The following is a 25,553-nucleotide window of genomic DNA, read 5'->3' as shown; positions in this document are numbered from 1 at the left end:
ACCTTACCAGAATGATAAGAAAAATAATTAATGTTCTACACCTACAGTTCTGAACCAAGGGCCAAGATGGATTGTCAAGTATGCTGTGAATAATTTACAACTAAAAATAGCTTAAGAAATCAAATAAATAACTTCTCTTTTTTTGAGATTTTATTTATTTATTTGACAGAAAAAAAGAGAGATCACAAGTAGGCAGAGCAGCAGGCAGAGGGAGAGGGGGAAGCAGACTCCCTGCTGAGCAGAGTGCCAGGACTCTGAGATCATGACCTGAGCCGAAGGCAGAGGCTTAACCCACTGAGCCACCCAGGGGCCCCTCAAACAAATAACTTCTTTATAAACGAGATGCTATTACTATGAGAATATCAGCCTTATATGGAAGCAGAAGAGAAAGACATGGAATTTAACCTATGCTGTAGGCATGTCTAAGCTCACCTATGAAATCTGCCACACATGTGAATATCATCTGATAGGACGCTGGGGTAGAGGAAAGGTAGAGAATTACAGTACTGGATGACGGAATCACAGAGCCTTTGGTAGAAGAGACTTAGAGAGGCTAGACCAGTCAACCAGTCGATGCTTCCACCTCTCGTATGCCACACGGGGAACCCGGCCCCTCCAGGTAGCAGGCTTTCCTTGGGGCAGCTATCAGGAGCAGGGAGTTCTCATGGTCAGTCAAAACCTGCCTCTTGGTAGCTTCAACAATCCTGGGTGGCCTACCTATGTGGTTCATACAAAGCAAACCGACTTTACGCATATCAGCACCGTGAACATGTTAAGAAATATATTACACTGTCCCTATGTTCTCCTCAGAGTTTTTCTTTCTTCCAAGCTAGAAATCCCTAGCTCTTCCTATGAACTCACTCTGACTTGTTCATATCCCTCAGAAGGAGACAGACAGCCCAAAGATGGGGGGCCAGAGCTGCTGCCGCACTAAGAACATCCGACCCGCTTCCCGGAGATGCGTGCGTGCCAAGGAGGGGACTGCAAGTCAACACGCCAGCCGACCTGTGTTTGTTACTAACACAGCAAAGGGAGGTTCTCAATGAGGCTCCAAGCTCCACTTTCTGAGCTCCTTGCTTTTCTTTTCCTTTTTGACAGAGGGCAGAAATCTAAAGAGGTTCCCTTCCACACATATGACTAGCATATAAAATTTGTTGGCTTGCATTTTCTTTAACCTGAATAATAATGTGGTTAAAATACATTTAGAAGCTGGCTTTTAGTCCCCTTTCCTTGGCTGATTGATGGTTTCCCCCAGGGTCCAGAGGGAGGGGGCTACCAGGGCCCAGCGAGCCTCACCCAGCATTCCTGAGAGCTTCCTGCATGGCAGAAGGCATGCCTCCCTCAACTTGCTGAGACAGTCTCGTGCTGCACACTACTGTGTGTTTGCTTCCGGGCCACTGCTTTATAATGCCTTCCCTGGCATTATTTCCTTGTGGTCCCAAGGAAATACACTTGTATCCCAAGTGACAGGGTTTGAGGAAACACCACCCACGCTTACTTGTGACAGCCACATGTCGGTTTGCTTTGCCTTCATCTATCACATCCATGACCTCCTCAGGGCTTGACACAAACCGCTCGGTACACCCCTGGAAGAGAGTCAGATCGGGTTCACCATTAGAAACTGGAAAGAAACTCTATTTGAAGACAGCTAAACAGTCTCCCATTTTTCCTCAAGAGGTGCAGAATAAGAGAAAGGCTGCCATGTGGATCCAACAGCTCTTACTCCTTGCTTATGGCTTGAGTTCTACATCAAAGAGGAGTCTGCTCAAACCTTAGGAAACCCAGAAGTAAACCAGAAAAGACATGTCCCCTTTTCCCTAGATGTTTAAGTACCTGTGCATACTCAACAGCAGTAGAAACAGAAAATAAAGAAAATCAGGGACAGAAAAAGAAATGGTTGAAATTTGGCTTTGCTTTTCATGCGAGCCACCAACTTTAATTAGTCACTTTGAAGTTCTAGGCATAATGCTATGATAGGCTTCCTCTCCCTGCGAAGTATACACAATTATCTCCACTATCAAAGCCTCTTTACATGTGAATAATAAATATCTGTTCACTTCTCCACTTCTTACTCATGTGATTAGACCTCTGTGACACATTCACACATAGATATGACTGAAGAAATTAAATGTCTATTTTTTATCCAGATGAATATTAAATATAAAGAACATGATGAAACACCTACATATACTCTAAAATAATATTCTGGGCATATTTTGTAACAGTGCTGGGAGAGAAGTCAATGGCATCATCAAGTTTTCCTCATACCTTTACGTACGGGACTCTGTTTTTATCTTCATGAACAGCCAAGTTCGTCTTGGATACTGAAAACAAGGAGGACGCGCAGAGGAGAAAAGACAAGTTAAAGACTCTGTATTGGAGGAAAAAGAGAAATTGTTACCGAAGATACGCAAATCCAATAATCTCTTTAAGCCTTGGTTGAGAATAAGCAGATAGCCTAAAGGCAATAAAACATCTCTATAAATTTTCATTAATTCCTTAAGCAGAAGAGCTATGAATCACTTCAACCTCCCTGGGCCTTGTTAAAGGACAAATAGAGGACAAACATTCAGGTTACTCACCATCGAGTAAGTCCCTGATTTTGTCCAAGTAGATCTCAAAATAGGAAACCTAGTTAAAAACAAATTGAGTTTGAAACAGAAATGCCATGCTGTATTTAAAGAATGTCATTATTAGAACTCATACGAGCCTTTGTCATGCACAGCTAAGAAGAGCAGGAAGAGCAGGCAGAAGGCTGGATTCGGAGTCCTGCAGCGTCGCCCCAGTCGACTCTGTTCTCTCTTGCTTCCTGCTTGTCAGCCTGCTCTGAGGGCCCCTGCCCAGAGTGGACCCCGCCCCGCAGTACAGTGGGTCCTGTGGTCTGTGGTCTTGATTCAGGTGCTCCTGACACTGTGCCCTAGACAACCACTTACAAATGGACTCTACCCTTCACCCTCGAAGAGCACCAAGCCAACTTCTAGGTAGGACAAAGCCTGGAACAGAAAACGTTCTTGGCGAGTAATTGTTGAAATCAGTTGGCATCTCCTCATGCAGGATGTTGACCCCCTTACCAGACCAGGTCCAAAACATCCACATGAAGGAAGTGGGGATGGGGATACGGGCAGTTTGCTTAGAGCTGCAAGAGCTCCAGGGCAACGGGGAGACAGCTGCTGATGGTGGCCAGCTTTGGGGAGGCCAGGAAGGGTTGGAACAAAATGGGATTTAATGAGAGGCAGACTAGACTGGGAGAGGAAAAGGAAGCCTTCTAATCGGGTATTCGCAGAGCCCAGCCCCAGCCCCGCCTGCATCAGCATCACCCACAGCCTTTGTTGAAACTGCAAAGGTGTGAACCCAACTGCAGAACTCCTAATCAGAATCTCCAAGAACTAAGGAATTGGCTTCTAAATTCCCTAGGTGGTTCTTATACCACCTGACACCTGAGAACAACTTTAACTAGACATGTGACCGTGGAGGTTTAATTCACATATAACTAGGACTATAGGCCTCGGTTTTCCCGTCAAATGAAGCCATTGGACTTAATGATGTCTAAAATTCTCTCTAGGATTCCGTACTCTGTCTACACCTGCCTTCCACCTCCCAGATCAACTTTCTTTCTCTCATGTTCATGGGGTTTTTTTTGAAACCTAAACAAAGGAATCGACAAGCTGTTGAGAAAGAAAAGAAGTTGAAAAAAACAATTGTAAACCTGGGGTGTAACTCAACAGGTGAAACCTCACCCCTGCATCCCAGCCTCACCCCTGCATCTCAGCTCTGGACCTCAGGTCAGGGGCAGTGAAGCCTCCCCAACCCAGCACTAGTCCTCACCCCTCAGCCCCGTTCATTACTTAGCCTGTGTCCTGGAGCCTCCTGACTTCCCAGTTTCTCTGGGATCTGGGGTCTTGGCTTCGAACACTGGAATGTATCGCTGGGCATCCTCTCCAAGTTGCCCGTCTGCCTAACAACCTGATCTTGCCAGATTATCTGTCAAACTCCCCAGTCACCAAGTGGCGTGCGTCATAGATAGACCTAGCTGACCTTGGAAAGACTCACTGCTCCTGAAAACTTCTCCCTGTGGCTGGAATCCTAGGGTCTGTTTGGCCTCTAATCTTACACATTTCTAATTCAGCCTCCCGGTAGCCAGCTCAACCATGGTTCCCAACCATTCTGTGCATCTCAAAATTGTCTAGTTTTCATTAAGACTTCTGTTATCTTAGAGATGTACACATGTGTCCTTACTTCCATAGATTGCAGAGAAATTAATTACACTAAAAAGCAGTCATAAATTACATATTAGCAAATATGGCAATCAAAATCCTATTCACATTTAATATGAGAAGAGAAAAACCCCTCTGATTTACTAATTTATTTTTACCACAGAAGATACTGGCTGCTTTTGGGGCATGGGGAGGAACGATTGTGGTTTTGTGCATGTGTGTGTGTGTGTGTGTGTGTCATTTCAAATACTTTGTGAGACCAGGTGGAAGAAAAATAAATATGTGTTGTTTTGCATTAAGAAAATAACACGTTCAGAAATAACGTTTAAAGCCTCTATGGGGCTCACTTTAAGGAACAGATTTTCAAAACTGCTTTAATCAAGCCTCTTTTTCTTGATTAAGCCCATCACCACTCAGTTCAAAACACGGAACAGTCAATAGCTAGTCTGCCCACTTGCAATTATGATCTATGAAGTAAGTGAGCATAACTACAAACGCAGAACAGGAAGCCAGGGTGTAAAATTCAGCCCTGAAGACTTGGGTGCTCTTCCTTCTCCTCCCGATCCCCCCCTTCTCCCCCCCACCATGCTGGGGCAGTTTTTATCTTAATAAGATTCTAATACAAGACCCTATTTTGAGGGCGGTAATTGGTTTAACATCTTACTCCAGGATTATCCCATAAGAACCCTACAGGAGTTTAAGGTATTTAAATGCAAACAGCCTTAAAGATGTACTAAGCTCCTAAATCTTGATCCCATCAAAGCCAGAGGCTTCTGTATCCTTAGATATGAAGAACCCTGGCAAGGAGGAGAAACCTGTGTTAACCAACAAATGGACGGAAAAGATTTGTGAAGTAAAAAGACTTCCTGGATCTAATTTATGAAGGGCAAACAGCTGTTGCCTTGTTTTCATATAGTTTAGGAAAGTTACATAGCAGAAGTAAGTAAGGGCGGAAGTTTAAGATAATGAAAGAGGTGCCGCACATAGGTTGGTCAGATCAAGAGTCTAATCTCAGCTCTGCCAATAACCTGATGTGTGACTTTGGCCATCCAGCGCTACGTCTTGAAACTTCAGTTTCTTCATCTCTAAAAGGATGGGTCTAGTGCATTAAGGTCCCAGCCTCAAAAGGGCTGGTCAGCCTTTTGGCTCATCTGCTCTGCTCCAAGTCTTCTTAGAACTCACTCTGTCTCTTCCTCACGCCCTGTCCACACTGTTTCCAGTCGCTGAAGTGAGGATCCAGTCAGCCATGTGTATCCTGCAAACAGCTTATCAGACTGGAGGCAATTCAACTGTAGGTTAGGCCAATGAGCCCCTTCCCTGGGGAATTAGGAAATGGGAATAAGGGATGTGGAATGGGAGCTGTCATGGTGGCTTTTCCCCCCTACCTACCTCCCCCCAAAAAGATAAAGCAAGCAGAAAGAAATGCAGGGACTGTAACAGGGATGAGGTTTCTTTCGGGGGTGATGAAAATGTTCTGGAATTAGATACTGATCATGGTTGTACATTTTTGGAAATATACTAAAAACCATCAAACTGTACACTTTAAAAAATGAACTTTATGGTACATGAATTATATGAATTATATCTCAATTTTTTAAAAGATTTTTTTAAAGGAGGGGTCTGGATTTCTTGCTTTTCTACAACCCCCATGCCCCATGCCTACTAACAAATTTTCTATCTTGTAACAACGTCCTCTTTTTGCTTAAACAAGTGACTTTCAGTCATGTGAAAACAAATGAGTTCCAATGAATGTATCCCTATTACCCAATGTTATAAATTAACAGCTGTAATTAAGAGAGAAAAAAATTCTCTTTCAGTTCAAATTTAAGTTCCAACAGAGGTTCTGGTTTAAAAACAAAAACAAAGGACACCTGGGTGGCTCAGTGGGTTAAGCCTCTGCCTTTGGCTCAGGTCATGGTCTCAGGGTCCTGGGATCGAGCCCCGCATCAGGCTCTTTGCTCAGCAGGGAGCCTGCTTTCCCGCTCTCTCTGCCTGCCTTTCTGCCTACTTGTGATCTCTCTCTCTGTCAAATAAATAAATAAAATCAATAAAAAAATAAAAACAAAAACCAGGAAGGATAACACCCTTCACCAACACTTGTCAGAGCATACTCCTCAAAACACTTAGTCCATTATACCTCAAGAGGGGAAAAATATGAACACAGTCAAATAAACTAGAAAATGTAATCTACTACATGTTCCCTTTGTAGAACTGGATTACATAATGGCATATTTAACTTGTAATGAATTTAACATTGTTCAACAAAACATTTTCCCAGCTTATTTGGCCCCATTACCCTTTTCCCTGATAGCCCACCTATTAATAATATGAGGACTGTGTTCCATGGAACACACTTTGGGAAATGCTGTCTTAACCCAATCATGGACACGTTCAAGTCATATCTATAGAGATCCACTGGGTAAAGGGTAGAATTCAGATAACTGTCAAGATGATTCTATCCTAAATAAGGCTTTTATTTTACTTTGATATTTCCTCAGTATTCACCTGAGTCATTACATAACTATGGCTTTACTTACCACAGCATTTCATTTAAAATAGATAAAAAACAATCTTTTATGTATACATAAAAAAAGGAAAATGAAAACATGATTTGGGGCCCAGTTTTTCTCTTTAATCAATAGCACTTACCTTGATGTGAAACTCCAGGTTTTCATCCATGGAATAGATGTGGTCAAAGATGTCATGTGCAATCCTTGGGATGATCCCCATGAGTTGAGGGTCATGTAGCTTCCCCTAGTGAGGGAAAAACACAAGCACAGGCAGCTAGAGTTGCCAGGAAACATGTGGAAGAGAGAAGGAACCAAGCTGGGTTTCATAACAGAACTCGGTGGAAGAGGGAGCACCCACACACATACACACACAGTCAGATCCTTGGAGGTCCCCCTGACGTGCCAACAGCCCAAAAGTTCATGGAAATAACTCACCGTGTTCCTTTTCACCCAGCAGAAGAGAGCTTGTTCTGTCAGGTTCTAGGGCTTGAAAATATTTTCTCCCACTGCCACTCAGGGCAGCAAATCATTATATGTGGTGAGGGTGCGGGTAGGAAGGAGGAGGGAAGGAAGACAGGAGAAGGACTGGGATTATATGGTGACTATCACATACCAAATGTGGTTTTTGTTTTGAAATTTTTACAAACTGATCAGAATGTATAAGTCCAAATTAATTTGCTTTAATAAAGCCAACTTGAGACCTGATAGACATTGATAGACTGACAGTCATCGTTGCTCAAAAATTTTAACAATAATTATTCTAGGAATACTTTCAGTATCACCTCACAAACTAATCAAGAAAAGCGATTTTATCAATTTCTTAAAAATCTGTAATTCCCAGCCTGAAATGTTACAAAAAAATTTTAGCTGGTTTCTTTTTAATTTTTTTTTGCTATTTCTAATATTTAAATTCAGTTGTAAGATATTCTCTTATTCTTTTATCCCCCTTTTTTCTACCAGAGAGGCCCAGCCCTCCCTTCCCCATGCAGCCAGCAACCATCCTCCAACCCTAAGGGATTTGAGGGATATTTCATTTAAGGGATAAAGGGATAGATGAATTTTTCTGTGATTTCAGTTCTATCACTAAATCCATTTTTAAAGATCCAGATTTGCTGCTTCTGAAGACTTTCAAAAAGATATGCCGTGGTATCTTAAAACAATTCCCAAACAAGAGCTCTAGAAGTATTTAAACAGCAGCCTCAGCAAGGACTTCCAGAGCGCCTTCCTGACTCCCATGCTTCAAGTTCTGTCCTGTTCCCTGTTAAACTACACATCAGGGCACAAACACGAAGTCTGCAGGTCTAAAGTAATCATTGGCAAGAAGAGTCTTCAGAAAGTTCTAAAACTCTAGGATCTTCAGAAAGTTCTAAGCTCTAGGAAAAATGGAACTGGAAGAAAAGTACAAAACCCATTTACTCTTCTCTCAGCAAACTTTACCAACAGTATGACTCACACCCTAGTTCTAAATCTGCCCGACACCTGGAAGATCTGCTTTGTTTTCCTCAGTGAGATCTTCTGTATCCTTCTGGGGTTCACCACATAGTGCCTCTCTGACAGGCTGACTCTGAAGCCAACAATCTGAATTACCAAAAGCAAGAAATCATGTGGACTCGGGCGCTAAGCACTTTCCGGTTCTGAATCCTCCTTTGCACACCTGATGAACCTTCTACTCTATTGAAAGCAAGAGAAAAGCTGAATTTAGATACATCTGGCCCCTGGCAAAGCTCTTTCACCTGGGAATGCCCTCGCATGCTAAGGATCCTAAATCCTGTGATGTATTTATATGGCTTTTTGACGGTACAGCCCCTGAGGGCAAGATGGCCAGTGATAAGTATTTCTTCCCACTGCTTACAACGCTAAGGTGTCTCCTGCATCGAATTATTGTAGAAGTTAAATTAAGCAGTAAAAATAGGGGGTTAGAAACAATAAATGTTAGCATTATATTATTCAGCTCATATCAAGTTCTCATTAAGCAGTCATTAAGGTTTATTTGACCTGAAGAGTCTGAAAATACATTTCTATCCCAGGCCATGACTAGATATCTCAGGAAAACAGCCATCAATGACTGAGACTCAGAATCTCTCAAATGTTGGTAAGCTTACTTCTCATAGGCCATTGTAAACATAAAATATTGGGCCCCACAGGCTCAGGACTGTGTAAATTGCTGACAGAAATGACACGGACTGTGAAAACACAGATCTCTGTCCAGTCAAATGTTGCGATACCACTGGGCCTATCCACCTTGGAGATCTGAGGAGTGTCCCCCATGCTCCCCACAGAACCATTCAATAATCCATCATAATCCTTTGGCTTCTACTCAGTGGTCCACAGACAGAGAAAGATGAGAGATAATCCAAAAGTCATTTATAAATGACTCAAATCTGTTTCCCTAGATGCTTTCCCTTCCAAAAGATATATCTTTCAATTGATTCCTAGCTTATACAAATACTGACATCCCTTTGTTTGCCTTTGTCAGGGTAAGAACCAAGGCAGAACCAGGGATGAGTCTGGGACACTCCCTGTGTCGTTTCCCTGAAGCCCACACCCAAAAATCACATGAGAGGGAAGCACATGTGTATTTGGAGAAGGCATAAGGATACATACCTCCCATTCCCATGGTCATAGAAGTACTACTCAAATCTACCACAGGTTTCCAGGCTGGGATGCTTGATCTAGCTCATAAGCCCAAGCGTGGTGAAAACTGAGCATTTATGTTCAGTAAACTGAGCCTGTCAAGACAATCTGGAGGGGGGGGGGGGCGGTATACGTGGTGTACGGAGTGGATGTGTGTGATGTATGTAATATATGGGTGTGAGTGGTGTTGGGGGGAGTGTTGACGTGTGTGTTGTGTGTGTATGAGGTAGACAGGTGTTTCATAAAGGTCTTCATTCCTTCTTGCAAATAAAATACACATCTACACATACACAGTAGTCACTTTAGGCAATGAAAAGTAGTAAAAAAGCAGAGAGCTGTGGAAATTCAGAGCACAGAAGAGTCCTTTCCAGCTGGGTGATATGGGATGGCTTCGTTGAGGGACGATAAATCTTGAGAGAGGAGGAAGATGAGGATGGGCAAAGGGGAAGCAGCAGGGAACCTGAGAGGACAGCAGTGTGGCCCAGGAACTGAAGAATACTAACTGAGGCTCCCTTCCAGAGAGCCAGGACAATTTCAGTTGGCTGAAGGACTGGGATGGATTTGGGTAGCAAAGGAATGTCCCACTTCATCATCCTTTTTTCTCTCAAAAAACAAAAAGAACATTTTTATACTTGTATCCTACATAATCCTCTTCAAAAACTTCTCCCACTTCTGAATGTGGCCTTCTTGGGGCATGTATGAAAGAAGAAACCAGACGCAGGCCATCAGCCACAGAACAAGACTCCCTTTGTTCTAGTCCCAGGTGCCTCCTCAACCTCCCAAGCAGGACAGTTTCCTCAAACACTTAAGATGGGAAAGCAGGCAGCCTGTCAGCTCACACGAGCACCAATGCACTCCGACAGGCTCATTAAAAATCACTTGGCAGGCTCAGCTCAGCAGTGGGGGGGTTGCACCATTCCATGGGCTCCAGGTGTCCCTTTGGGCAGAAGGAAAAACAGCGTGTCTCCATCCATCTAAATCTGTGCCAAATAGGGCCACAAAGCAAAGCCCAAGGCCCACAGAAGCTCTTCCCAGCACCACAGGCCAAACAAAGGTCCAGCCCTCTCTTCCCCATATAGCCAGCACCCCCAGCAGCCCTCCTTCAACCCAGCCCTGGAACACTGGCCGCACATGCCAGGGCCCAGTGCATGCCAGTGTCCTACCAAGCTCGGCATCAGCACCATCAAGTGTTTCCTATTTTTACTGAGAAACTACCTTAAATGCTGCATCTTCAGAAGCTAATCTTTCCAATTTTATGTAGGCTTATCTGTTTGTTTTCCTCAATAGAAGGTAATGGAATCACCACTGGATGTCAGACCAAAAATGAGGGGATTAAAATGAAAAACAGCTTTAAAATGTGACAGTTCTGTCCATTCAGGGAGTTAACATCCCCTTCCAAAAGCCTTTGAAAGATCACAATGTATAATTCCAAATACATAAAATCCATTCAGATGGTGCAAGCCCTGCAGGGTTTTTGTTTTTTCTTTTTTCTTTTTTTTTTTAATTTAATTGCATTCCGGGGTCCTGGATTTCTCAGTCTCCCACAGTCTCTACAACTTCAGCTCGGGGCTCCTCTTTTCCTCTAACATATCCCCTACCTTCTCTTCAATCTATAATCACTGGAGAGAAAGAACCAGACTTAGTGTGTGTGTTGGGAAGGGGGCGTCTAGGAAAGGACTCCCAACCCACTCCTTCCTTCTAGGATCTTCAGAAGTCATAGTAAAGAAAAGCACCCCTTGCAATCAACCTTTTAAAACTGATGTGGATGAAAAAACTACAAAATTTGCCTAAATTTACTGTGAGAGTAACCTGCACAGAAGCCAGTTCCCCTAAGGTCCCCAGCTGAGTGTGCTGCAGGCCTTGTAAGTCTCCTGCCGTGAGACGCCCAGGGCTCCAGGCGCCCTCATTTAACAAAACGCCTCCTATTTTCATTTTAAAGAGCTGGCATTTGTCTTTGCCATCTCCTTACACCCACAGATTTGCCCCTCCCCAACACACACACACACACACACACACACACCACAAACTATGATTTTACTCTGGGGACAGGTCTCTCCTTTGATGGTTTACATTTTAAATTTCTGACATTAAGCAAATACCTTGTATTTTCCAAAGATGAATTAATCACAAAGCTAAAAAGGTAACTCTTGTAAACAGTCCCTATGATTTGGGGGACTCTAATTATTGCATTTTCTGTTGTTATTTTGTATATTGTTTAGTAATGTTCCAAAAACCTAGAGACTGATGGACATCGTCATGAGATGCGCCCCCACCCCCATGCCTTACGGCCTATGAAGGAGCTTTTGTCATGGCTACTGGAGTTGCTGGTACTTAGGAAATACAGACCTACAACTTTGCTAGTGCCTGGAAGGTTAAGGGTTTGGGGCCCAGTAAGAGAGGCAGGCAAGAGGATGTGCCTGCATCTCCGAGGGGTATTCCATGAGAACATGAGATGCAGAGAAGAGCGTGACCAAGGCTCAGGTGTCAGGGAACAGCCCTGCTCCACCCAGAAGCAGTGGTAAACAAATCTCATGCTTCCTTTAATCTGTGCAATCTTGGAGCCACTGTCCCCTATCCCCCCCGAACGGTTGAAAGTGAGTCAACACAACAGAAATAAGATCCCCCAGAGTCACACGCACACTTAGAATTGGTGTGAGCAGAACATCAGAGCCCCAAGGGTTTTAGCCTTGTGCCTTTGAAATTTCCTCTTCAATAGGAATGATTCATAAGCTAAACCGATTCTGCAGCAGACGTCTCTCGGTAACATTCCCAGGAGGGTACTGTAAATGAAAATCCTAAGCTTGAAGGATCAAGGATTCATCTTACCCTGCTGCTTGTAAGCTGAATTCCCCAAACTTCCTCTGCACAGTGTCTTATAATAACCACTCTTCTACCTCTGCTCACCTGTCAGGCAGGCCCAGCCTATAGAAGAGTATCCGGCCCTGAAGGGCTTACAGGAGGCCATGGCAAAAAGCAGGAAAAGAAGAGGTAAAGGGGGCCAGTTTTATCTGTAGATGTGTCTTGTCTGGAAGACAGCCTGGAAGACAGCCACAGGCTCCACAGCCAACACTCTGAGCTGGGCTCACACTTTCACACCCCCACAGAGGTCGGGTGTGCACGCTAATGACAGAGGAGGCTGCACGCTAGTTCCTACTGTGCATGCAGGGGGCTGGGGTGCACTGGACAGCCCAGCCCACACACAAGGTTGGCCACGGTCACCCCGAGGCTATCAATTTAACAAGTGTTTTATTGTAACCCTCCTAGAGGAACAGCCACTGTTCCATGCACTAGAAACGTGAATAAACAGGTGAACAAGACAATGATGATCTCTGCGCTAGTGACACCTATGCTTTATAGGATGGTGAAATTTTGCCTAGTTGTAGGATCTTTAGAATTTTCAGCCAAATTTGGAAGCTTAAAATTGTATGAAATCATCCCATTTTAAGCACTGCCTGCAATTAAAAAATACATATAATAATAATAATTTTTTAAATTATTCTCACAGCAGACTTTCTCAGTGAGATTAGGGCCACAGTCCATAAGGATACTCACACTACTGGTTAGCTTACTGATGAGTATTTTAAAAGAATGTACTATTACCATTTTGAGAGAGCCACCAACAAAGGATTTTCTTTGAAATTCTGAACTCCTGGGATTTTATTATCATTATTTTGAAATTCCACAATGCCAAAATGAATTGGTCAGATATGACTGGTCCCTTCACCGTCTCTCTCTCGCATCACAGTCAGGGGGCTGCAGGCACCTGAATGTGGCTGGTCATACAGAGCTACTGAGCCACCCGCAAGGATGCTTCCCAGCGTGCTGCAATCGTACCTCCATGGTGTGCGTCTTTCCTGATGAGGTCTGTCCATAGGCAAAAATCGTCCCATTGTAACCTTCAAGGACATCTGCAAGCAAGAAAAAGAAATTAAAATTAACTCATTACTTTGATCGTATGCTTGTGTTGGTTCCATATTTTAAAATTACATATTCCAAATGGCCCATCTCATTTTTCACACAAATGATGTATTTCAACTACATTTGCATTTTAAGTAGAATTGTGAGATAAAAGCAGAAATGAAGGCCTCCACTGTTCCCCAAATAAGAAATGTAGTCACATTCCTACAGAATATATTAATGAAGAGGCAAAAAAAAAAAAGAAAAAGACACAGACACTCTCTCCCAGTAACATCAATATTAAGACAGATATCGAGCAGTACACTTCCTTTTCAGCAGAAAGATACTCAAGTTTTCTTCTCTAAATTGATCTCTTGAGATCAGTTGGAGGAAGAAAAACATTATCAGTGTCCTGACTCTCTGGAGTGAGGTATAGAATAGAATTTTTTTCCCAAAGATCTGATTTGGGTCAGTTGAAATGTCGGTGCAGGCAAGCTCCTGGGGGAGGTTTTTCAGGAAGGCAGCCTGGAGCCCCTTGAGAACGGAGCTAGTCCAGAGCTGGGGAGAAGGACAGGGCCCCACTCTGTAAATCCAGCCACACAGGGACAATCCAATCAGCCCAGAAACGCCGGGGCCCTCAAAGTTAAGGCCTCTGTTTTTTCAGTGACGATGCCGTCAGGATGGCCCAGGCCCATCAGCATCGGGAATTTCTTTTAATTACACAATGAGCACACTGTGCAAAGCCCCCCACTCGGCAGGCCGGCTTCCGTTTCACACAGGGACAAGGGGAAGCATGCGGACAGACGCTGCTCTGCACTGGAGATTATCTGTGGGAATTTCTGCAAAGCAGCTGAGGTGATTAAAATATATTTAGCACTCGTTTCCCTCAGTCCTCCTTTATCTCCATCAAATCACCAAAAGGTAAATAGTACATGATTTATATCCCTGACCCAACAGCTCCACGTAAGGGAAGGAAGTCTCATTCCTGAAAGGACAGTGGGGGCGATAAGAAATGTACTCACATTCTTACAGAATGTGTTAATGAAGAGGCAAAAAAAAAAAAATGTGGCCATTCCCTTCACCACCTCTCTGAGGAACCCCCTACTGAGATGTCCTCTTCAGGGTCCCTGGCTCCTGAAGGCCAGGCCACCAGCTCCAGCTAGTTCAGGCCCTGATAAGGCTGGTTGGTTTGTGGTTTTGATCTCTCCGAATTTCATAATGCCAGTTAATTTTTGTTGTTTTGTCAGCTTTTCTAAAAATTTTTTCAATTTACATGTTATTGATCTGAGGTTACTGGAGTGTGAACTGGGGTCAGAATAGAAAGTGGGATTTTCCTTCAGGAAGCTAAAAAAAAAAAAAAGAGAAAAATTCAGCAGCAGAATTTTTTTTTTTTTTAATCCTAGCAGCCCTCCTGAGTTTGTGTCAAGCTGTATTGAGAGAGAGGAGGGAGAGAGAGAATGTTCACACATATCAAACTTCTGGCAATGGTTTCCTTGGGAACGGAAGCAAAAACTGGAAGACCACAATGTAAGGGTTGGAGGTTCAAGCTTCAGTTTTCACAGAAATGCCAACTTGCTCAGAGAACAGATTCAGAGTGGAGAGCCTCTAAATGGCCATGAATGCAACATGCTTTGAGGGACACAAAGAAAGAGGCTCCCATCCTGCGGTTGTACCTTTAAAATTCTATATTCGTGGCATAAACAGCTCCGGGCAGTTGGAATGCTAGCCACAGTCACAGCACTAAAGCTTCTGTTTATCAGAAATCAAACATCTCCCCCTAAACTCAAAGGGCCTCCTTACCTCCAGCCCCGGTGTAGGAGGCACTCTGGGACCTACCAGCCCAGGCATTATTAGATCAGGGGTAAGGAGGCCAAGGCCAAGGGTCCAGCTCCCTCTGCTCCTCCTCACAGGCCGCCGGCAACCCTGCAAATGCACATGCACGCAGAAGGGGGCGCTGAGCAACGTGCCGCACCCTAAAGAAAACCCAGCTCAGAGTCAGAGCCCCACGGACAAGAGAAAACCCAGCACATTTCCTCTACTGCCACCAAGCAGTGCGGCCGGTGCACCTAAATTGGGCACCCCTGGACGTGGTCCACACCTCTAAACCCAACTTCCCTGGGCAGAATGCATAATCCTACTAACTCCTAGTTAGGGGCTGCTCCCAGGACTCCAGCAGGGTAAGGCCTGGGACACACGTGGGAAAACAAGAGCTCAGGGCAGCACTACTTGTTTTAGAGCAGGGAGCTAAGGAACACAGGAGGCTCTACTTGGAGGATCCTCAACTGTTTGTTGCTGCTATTTCAACACGGAGTCCAATTATTATTATTATTATTTTTTAAAAGATTTTATTTATTTACCTGACACAGAGAGAGAGACCACAAGTAGGCAGAGAGGCAGGCAGAGAGAGGGAGAAGCAGGCTTCCCGCCAAGCAGAGAGCCCAGCGCGGGGCTCCATCCCAGGACCCCGAGACCATGACCTGAGCCAAAGGCAGAGGCCTAACCCACTGAGCCACCCAGGCCCCCCCTTTTTTTTTTTTTTAAGGAAAAGAGAGTACATAAAACTCCACCAGAACAAATGCTGCTTAGTCTTTAAAGTACTATTTACAGTTATGTTACAATTAGTTCATTGTTGCAGAACCTATCTCTAGTGTTCAAGGTTGAACAAAGCCGATGCCTTCTTTCAACTCAACTGTGACTTAAATGGTTATTTTAAAAAAAGATAGAAAAAGCTCTTTGAACCCAGTGTTCTCGATTTTCTTCCAAACTCCAAGTTGTAGGGGTCGGTGTGTTTACCTACTCTGTTTGATTATCAGGGGAGAGGAGAGGCAGGAGGGAAAGGGAGGGCACACTGTGCATTTGGGTTGGACTGCTGCGATGGAGGAGGCCAGAGCACACGCCCAGGAAAGCAGGATGGGAGAGCACCACGATGAGCCACACAGCAACCCCCATCCAACCCTAACAGAAACAGCCCACAAAAAGGCACTTTCATCACACTGAATGACAGTTCCTGGGCCCAAGGAAAGCATTTGTTTCAGAGCCTCTCCCGTAGCAGAATGACTATTTCTGTGCACCAGCCGCAGAGCCAGGAACCAGCTCAGCCAGACAGAACCTTGCTTTGTGATGGGCTCTGGCGTGATATGACCTCAGCTCACACCACACAGCTAGTGGCACCCACAAACACAGCACACATCCATCTGGCAGCCAAGCAAACCCAAAGAGAGGTTCTGCAGCAGGTGGGAAGAGCCTTCTCACCTCCAGAGAGGGGAGAGAAACTTGAAAATACTTCTTGCCTCTCACTATGGATTCAGAAGCCAGTTTTCCACCCTAGATTTTGCTAGTTCTGAATCCAGATCTTCCTAGAGCAGAAAAGTTATTTCTACTGTTGGGTAAGAATTTGAGGACGATGTAATCATACAAGTTCCTGAGAAGGCATGGCCTTGTACCAACTCCCCGAGTGACATGGTGGCCTGTCAGTGGCACTAGCGATAGACAAGTCATCCCTGCCTTGGAATCCTAAGGCTCTGGCTGTCCAGAGAACTACTCAAGTAGGCATATGCCCCGAGGCAGCCCTGCTGAACCCTAGTGGCAAGCCAGAATGGTGGGCCAGCCAGTCTGAAGGGAAGGGCATTCCTGCATCTTCAGAATGGACATGCATCTCACTGCTGGGAGACAGGCAGGGCCACCCCAAGGCTACCTGCCACAATCTCTACTCTCCCTCCTCTCCCCTTTTCCCGTGGCCATTCCTATCCCTGTCTTTTTGCAATGCTTGGTTAATAGCCCATGTGGCCTGATAGAAAAGTAACAACTCATAAATTGTTACTAAATGCTCATTATGAGCTCTCCAGAAAAGTGGGAGCAGAATAGCGCAGAAAAATTCAAGGAAGACAGGCAAAACTCAGGCTCAAATTCCAGCCTCACCAACCCCTAACTGACCTGGGCGAATCATCTGACTTCAAGTCCCTCTTTAGTACAATGGAACCAATAATGTCCATACCTCATAAAATTGTTGAGACTTAAAATATGATAACCTACGTAAAGTGCATAGATGGTGCCTGACAGATAACAGTACCCAAATAAATATACTTCTTCTTAAGAGTCACATATAATATAATATAATAAAACATATTTATAGTATCCTGGGCCTGAAACTTGTCAGTGAGTCCACACTGCCTGGAGGATAAAGCCCATCCATTTCTACCAAACTCTGATCTAGCCTATCTTTTTAAGTTCTGGCCCCCCAGTACCTTGTAACACTCTAAGTTGCACAAACAAGCCATATAATCTGTGTCTTATGATTTTGCTGTTCCTTGTGCTTGTACAGAATGCAGACATATTCTACAGTCTACAGGACCCAACCTTTCCAAGAAGCCTTCCTTAATTCTCTAATCCTCATCCCCATTCACCAAAATCAGCCCCCCGTGACTTCCTTCTGTGGTTCCACAGCATTCTGCACACAGCCAGTTTAAAGCATGTACTCCCCACAGGTACGAGAACTATGGGTGCCTCTGTCTCTTTCAACATCCGTGAAGCTTTCTGCAGACAGTCTTTTTTTTTTTTTTAAGATTTTATTTATTTATTTGACAGACAGAGATCACAAGCAGGCAGAAAGGCAGGCAGAGAGAGAGAGAGAGGAAGGAGAAGCAGGCTCCCTGCTGAGCAGAGAACCTGATTCAGGGCTCAATCCCAGGACCCTGGGATCATGACCTGAGCCGAAGGCAGAGGCTTTAACCCACTGAGCCACACAGGCGTCCCTGCAGACAGTCTTATATATCTTGGTGACTCTAATCCCTAGCAGTGCTTACTCTACATGGTAAATACTTACTATCTTTGCATATAGGAATGGGTAAAAGAAACAACCAAACAAAGCCTAAAGAAATCAGATCTAGAAAACAAGGAACCACCTTCTCTAGCCCTGTACAGTCCACATCAAGCTAATTTGAAAGGCAAATGCCCAGAGTGACTTCTGTAGAGTGGGAAATAGTTCCCTGTACATCAACAATAGCAAGCAGTAACCATGGTTTTTAATTCCTAGTGCGTCCACAGAAACCTTCCTATTTACCATGCTGAGAGTCACAAATCCTATAAGCTTTTCTGGAAGAAATGAAGAATTGTACATACTCTTTCAGACAACATTTTGAAAAACACACACCAGACAAAGATGGGAATGTGGGAGGTACCAGAATTCTACAATCAAATGTTTGAAATATGTTTTGAAAAACCCAGTGAAGTTGAAGGGAATGAAAAAACCAAGAGAGAATAAAGCTATCCAGTTAAAAGGAGTCTTCCTGATCTCAAAAACGTTAAGGGTTCAGATAGCCTTGAAAGAAACGCTTGCCAGTCCACTACATTACCATGAGTCGTGGGGGCTGCGGTGGCCTTCAGAAGTTATCTGATTGAATTTCTGGCCTCTAGAAAAAGAGACCCCTACAGTACCAACTTCCTTTCCTGATTTAAATAGGGCTTGTCATGGCAAAAGAAACCTCAGTTGTGGGCTGCCTGGGTGGCTCAGTGGGTTAAGCATCTGCCTTTGGCTCAGGTCACGGTCCCGGGGTCCTGGGATCAAGCCCTGCGTCCGGCTCCCTGCTCAGCGGGAAGCCTGCTTCTCCCTCTCCCACTCTTCCTGCTTGTGTTCCCTCTCTCACTGTGTCTATCTCTGTCAAATAAACAAATAAATAAAATCTTAAAAAAAAAAAAAAAGAAACCTCAGCTGTACCTATTAACTATTCTAAGAAGTTTTTTCTTACACATTTGTGTTTTACCTTGCTGATGCAGAAATAACATGGCCACTTCCCCTCATGCTAGCCTCAGTGGATATTAAAAAAAGTTCAATTAGGCCTTCATCATCCCCCACTAGTTTCCTTTCGAGGAAGAAGAAAGAACTCTTTATTGTTACAAAATGAGTATGCTCACATTACATTTATAGCGTCTGAAAACTATCTGTTTATCATATCATGTCAGAGCCTAATGTTACCCTAAGTGGTTTTCTTTGTGGCTCACCATATATTGGGCCTCAAGTGACCCAGTTAGGTCACATCTTCACAAGAACTTTCCAAGGACTGCCTATTTCTGACATTTCATACTACAGAAAAACCCAAACACTGAAAGAGACCCAACTTCTCTAGTAATGAAGACTGAAAGATTATGACTATTTGTTAATCACAGGATTTTTGAAAAAGGGAGTGCATCCATCTCTAATTACAACATCAACTTAGAGATGTGTTGAAATGGACCTCATGCTTAGCACAGCACGTGGTAAATACTATTTAGTTCTGATAATGGAAGGGGAGAGAAAAAGAAGGAAATTATGGCTCACATGTGATCACTCTTACTTTAATAAAAATAAGGAAGAGTCTGCTAATGGAGAGGGTTGACTAGCAGCAAACTAGAACAATGCACTCCAGAGAGAGAGAGAAAACATTTTTAGACAGAAAGAGATACAAGAGAATAGAAGTAGAGAGAAGACAAACATTACCACCAGATACAGGTCCACAGTATTAATTCAAGAAGAGCCCAAATTCAGGCATGTTTTTCTCTTCTGTTTTCTGGATTATCTTACTGTGAAGACCTTCAAAATCAATTGATGTCTGCAACAGGAACATGAATAACCATACACCTCAGTGAGGAACATTCCGTGCTCTCTCCCACGCAGGTGCCCAGGTTCAGAACTAATCGAACAGATGCACCCAGGGTTGGCTTTCAGGAATTTCAAATACTTAGGTTAGTCAGCTTCCAAAAACAAGCACGTCTTGCATGACAAGGTGCTTTCTGAATTCTGTTTTTGCTTTTTTGCTCTTTAAATCTACAGCTACCTACAAAGGTGGAAACATCAGGACATTTGAAAGCACAGGGGCTGTAGCATTCAGAGTTGAAGGTTAAGATATGAAGATGAAAAACAAAGTAGCAGGAGATAGATGCCCCTCAGCTCTGTCCAGATGGCGAGCTCCCCCAAGGCAAGCTCCAGCCTGCCCCTGATTTGAAAGGGCAAGGTAGAGCGATGTGTAAATTGCTTCATCTCCCTGCTGTTATTTTGACACAGATCCTTCAGGGCCAAGGCCAGTCCCAGAGAAAAGGACTGATCTCTGAGACGATTTTAGGCTTCAGGCTATCTCTTTGGAGGAACAATGTTGGTATCTGGGTGGAAAGGTGGAAAGTGGGTTAGATAAAAGTATGTTTAAGAAATGCTGAGAAGCAAGAAGAGCTGGATAACCAACAAGGTAATGTGATTTTATGATGCTGTAGAAAATCCCTTGATGCCCGAGAATTTTCCACGTGTAAGGCTTCTCCCTGAAGAGACAGATGCCCAAAATAAATCAGCCAAAAACAAACACCTGGAGCATCAGAAATACATATATTTTTGTCTCCTTCAAAGTAAAAAGGAGGTCTTATACCTACAGCAGTATTTTAAAACCATTACAGAAATAGTGTGACCATAGCTTTTAAGCTTCTAGGTGGCAGAATAACTCTGCCAAAAAGGTGACAAAAGAAATAAAGAAATTTCCTTGGCAAGGAGGTACAGAGAGGTGCGAGAACTTGCTTGACATCATAGCAAATCAGAGCCAGAGCTCGGGCTACAATTCAGTGTTTCCAATTAGCAGGCCTCTGCTTACAGTCAAGGCACTTTGAGTCCTAGGCTGCAAATATCACTTAACGTTTTCAATTACTCTGAAAGGCCGGGGAGGAAATAAAGAAATAGCACTTACCTTTGACAATTTGCTTTGCACACGCATTGTAAACCTGCTCTTGGGTCGTGCTGGGAGGCAGCACTCTATCGAAGACATATGGCTTCCCTTGCTAAAAAAGACGAAAGGAAAGAGCAGAGAAAACACATTAGAAGTTTAGGAATAAAAAGCACTAATAGTAGTTAGACCACAGGTACTAAATCACAAACCCTATCCTTGAAGGCATTCCCGTACTAAGGCTAGGGAATTATTACATTGCAAATCCACACAGACGATGGGCATATGTGTTTTGCATATTGAGAATCTGAGAAAGAAAAAAAAAGGTTTGTTTTGTTCTTTTTTTTACTTAAAACACTTCCTGATGAAAAGTGGGCTGAGGCTTCATTCATTCATTTTGTGAGAGCTTCTTCTGAACCAGGGACTAGACTAGAGGCTAACCCAATCAGAAAACAGCGCAGCCTATAAAGCATTCAATCAAGTGTGGCAGAAAGCTAGTAAACAAGAAGGCAAACACCCAGGGAAATACAAAATGCCTAGGTACAAAATAATGGGACAGAGGGGATGACAGGGAGAGCAAAGCAGGCCTCTCTGAGGAAATGCCCATTTGGTGGATCTTTAAAGGATCGCAGAAAGACAGAGGCAAGTGAAGAGCCTTGGGAGAACAGAGCAAACAGAGCAGAGGTTGTAGCAGGCAGGAAGGGGTCTGGAGTGTTCAAGGAACCAGAGGGTGGCACAAAAAGAGGTGAGAAAGGAAATCAGGAGCCACTTAATACAGGACACTGTTAGCCAAGAGAATGTGCTTGGATTTTATTCAATGGGAAGACAACATGATCAAATTTAAGAAGCTGTTCTTAATAGGAAGATATTATTGCTTTGTATCCCAAAGAATTCCAGTGTTTTCTTCATATGTATAAGTGATGGCTTAACTCAGTGGAGGCCTCCAAGTCACAGAGGGCCCTTCCATACAATAAATCAAGTGACTTCCCCAGGTGTAGGATCTTGGGGTTTGGTCTGACACTGGGCTGTGTGCCGTTCAGGGCAATAACGGTCAGAAGGGAACGGAAGCAGCTCTGTCCTGGTCTATGTGAGCCCTCACCCCCAACCACTCAACGTTCACCGAGGAATTATTGGGTTTGTCTATGCCAGGTACAGTTCTGAGGACCATGGAAGGTGGTGGCTGAGACAGACACAACCACTTCCCAGGGAGAACCACCCCTCTCAACAGTGCCTTCTTCCCACCACCATCGCCACCCAGACAAGGGGTGGTTCCCCCTCCCCCGCCCCCTCCCACAGCCTGATCACCCACACAGCCCTTTATCTTCATTTCCCCCAAGTGGTTAGAGGGCCTGGCAAGAGAAGGGCAGGAAAGAGGAGAACCCAGAGTCTCCCTCACCCTGACTGACCCTGCACATCCTACATGTGCTTGGACACCAGGAAACTCTACCCTAGCACAGTCCTGCCAATGCCGCAAAAAGATAACTGCACACAAGGGACCCAAGGACAGGGCTTGTTACATTCTATAATCTTCACACAGAGGTACACAGCTGTCAGACTGGCTTGGCGTTTTCCTCATTCATGACGGTGGTACTGCACATCGGGAAGGTCCGATGCTTCAAGCGTTGTTTGAGCTTTTAGTCTTTGAAAATGGGATTGAGCCAGCCAGATAAATGAGCTACTTCCAGTTTGGTCTTAGAAGAAATGGAGAATTTTGAGGTACCATAAAAAAAACTTATTTAAGTAGCCTCCATGCCCAACATGGGGCTTGAACTCACAACCCCAAGATCAAGACCTGAGCCAAAATCAAGAGTTGGGTACTTAACTGATTGAGCCACCCAGGTGCCCCAAGATTTTATTTCTATAAAAAGCAGCAGAATCAGTCATCTTGTTAAAATTATGGAAAGGGATTATTTTCCAATGTTTTGTTCCCAGCAAGTCTCATTCCATTAGTGAACCAAGTATTTGATTGAATAACCAAGAGAACGTTTCTTATCCCTATCTATTGCCAACTATCAGCCTACTACATTCTTATTAGCCTTATCTTTTCATAAAATTAACTAAATGTCAGTAAACAGTCAGAATAAACATGTACATCGTTTGCGTATTTGTCATCCATTGAACCTTCTTGAAAGAAACTGTAGCTTTGCTTAATTTCAAACAAACCCATTATTTCTCCAAACTTATAAGAATCACCAAAATAAATTGTTCTTGTTTCCAGAACAATCATGATTTGGGTTTTGGAGAAAATGCACTTACTACAGCAGAAAAATGGCCTATTAATTTGTAATAATTTGTACAAAAAACAGAAGACCCCCCCAACTTTGCCCTTCAATCTAAATTGTTAGATGGAGTATATTATATGTTCACTTGAAGAGAGACCGAAAGCAAGAAATCTCCATGACTCATTTAAATAATATCATTTATCAAGTGACAACCACAATACAACAATTTTCCATAAACTGAAGTTAACTCCCAAACAGAAACTGCCTTTGAGAAAAGAGAAAATTTAGAAAATGACTTGTTTTGAGGCTTCTCATCAGGACTGGAATATAAAGAAGTTAAAAACGTAAGTATTTTTGTCTTTTCATACACTGAGTTGGCTATATAGGCTTTTAAGTGAACCTTAGACTCCTGAAATTAAAATTGAGAATTAAAATTTAGTTACAGATTCTTTTCAAGAACTGATTTGTAGCCTAGCCATTCGAACTATATATAAAACGGCCATTTAACAAAACAACAACAACAAATGACTCTTTGCTGCTTTGGCAAAAGTAGGAAAATCTCACAAACCCTAAAAAAGACTTCAGGAAACCTCCTCTCTCCTGGCCCCCAGGAGAAGAGAGTCTCCCTGTTTTTGATCCCCCTGTGGCTGACGGTTTCTGTGGACGAGCCTTGGGCGCAGCGTGCTCTAGCTGTCACTAAATGTGCAGCTACGGAATACAGCTTTCAATTAATGTTTTAGTACAGGTGCTAAGTGCTAACACTCGGAACTGAATGGTGAGGGCTCCGATTACTCCTGGAGACACTTTCCTTTCCAGGCACCTCGTCAGCACATGGTTCTGCCATCTCTCTGGCTACTCTCTGCCAGAGTCCTTTGCTGGTGTCTCTTTCCGACTTCTAAACGACAGTGTGTCCCAGACTCAGACACTTCAGCCTCCTGTCTGTCTACATTCTTTACCTTCACATAATTTAAATGAACATTCAGACTTCAAATCTCATCCATGCTCCAGATATTCACATATTCAATCACCCACTGGACATTTCCACTTGGATTCCATTGGCCATCGAAAGTTAACTGACAAAAAATGAATCATGTCTGAGTAAGAGACCCAAATCATCAGGTGTGTCCCATAGATTCCATATCCCAAATATATCCCAAATGGATCACAACCTCAGCCCACGCCACCATGGTTTCTCATCTGGACAGCAGTGATAGTCCCCTCACTGGTCTCCTTGATACCGTTCTTGCTTCTAACAATCCAACTTCCACCTAGCAGCCAGAGTGAGCTTTCCAGAGCTATAAATCTGATGGTATCAAATCCTCCCTTAAAAACCTCCAAGGGCTTCTGTTAGACGAGACCCTCTTCACCCCCACCTCCTGCATTCTCCGCTGCCTACTACAGTGTAGCCCACTGGCTTCTTTATTCCTCGGCTCATTTGTCAGTGGATCCCGTGGCTCAGGGCCTTTGCTCTTCACTTCCTTCCCTTTCAAACTCTCTCACCGCGGGTCTTCACTGGCTCACCCGACATCTTCGTTTGGTTGTCTCTCGATCACCCTGCAGATGTCCACTCCACTTCCTCCTCCTTTGAGGGCTTCCGTGCTCCTCACTAAAGCAGTCCCACCCCCCCCCCACCCCCAGCATCACTCTCTATCACATTAGCCTGTTCAGTTTGCTTCTTAGCAATTAGTGTGTGACCTATTCTCAACCAATCAAATGAGCCACTACAATGAAAGCATATAAGTAACTACGAGGGAAGCCATATACATCCCAAAACTCACTGCATGTAAGCAAACCTGCTGCAGTTTATGAAAGGAATCTGAATGGGACACACACCCTGCATGTACATTACAACTAGAAATGAAATAATCCAGCTTTGCCACAAAAGCCTCCACAGACAGCAGCTAATTGCAAAGGAGCAGTCTAACTAAATAACTTACCAGGATCATGGGCAAAAAATAACAGCAGATGGTTCTTACATTTTTATAGTTAAAATTAAAAAAAAAAAAATCAAACCACTTCTTATCAAGTTGTTGAAAGCAAAGTGTCCATGAACCATATGGCCTGCCTCTTAATTCACTTGACCCATTACCCAACAACCGTTCTCCAGCCTGGAAGGAATATTACTCTGGGAGATGGAGGAAAGCAAAAGACCCACTTCAACGTTTAGAAGATGAGCACCAGGAGGGATGTTAAGGAAACTGAAATTAATTACCCAAGAAGAGATCATGAAGAAGTAATCTAATAATCACCTCTAAGACCAACCAAGGGTTGGGACAAAAGACTCCCAATGATTTGAATGATTTTTCTATTGTTACTAAGAAAGAAAGAAAGAAAAAGAAAGAAAGAAAGAAAGAAAGAAGGAAGGAAGGAAGGAAGGAAGGAGGGAGGGAGGGAGGAAGG

The 25,553-nt window shown here is 43.7% G+C and overlaps 1 protein-coding gene across 1 annotated transcript in view; it reads right to left on the bottom strand.

The window, feature by feature from the left end:
- Positions 1–25,553, bottom strand: part of KIF5C (kinesin family member 5C) — a 149,938-nt gene that overhangs the window by 78,860 nt on the left and 45,525 nt on the right. Inside the window, exons 2-7 of the mRNA XM_080799464.1 lie at positions 20,956–21,046; positions 13,193–13,266; positions 6,864–6,968; positions 2,583–2,631; positions 2,269–2,324; positions 1,499–1,586 (exon numbers count right to left, since the gene is read on the bottom strand). Of these exons, the coding sequence (XP_080655590.1) occupies positions 1,499–1,586; positions 2,269–2,324; positions 2,583–2,631; positions 6,864–6,968; positions 13,193–13,266; positions 20,956–21,046 (463 nt within the window). The remainder of the gene's footprint in view (positions 1–1,498; positions 1,587–2,268; positions 2,325–2,582; positions 2,632–6,863; positions 6,969–13,192; positions 13,267–20,955; positions 21,047–25,553) is intronic.

The sequence above is a fragment of the Martes martes genome, assembly GCF_963455335.1.
Source record: "Martes martes genome assembly, chromosome: 3".
Classification (NCBI taxonomy): domain Eukaryota; kingdom Metazoa; phylum Chordata; class Mammalia; order Carnivora; family Mustelidae; genus Martes; species Martes martes.
Note: the sequence above shows the minus strand (reverse complement) of the source record. Positions and strands in the feature narration are given on the sequence as shown.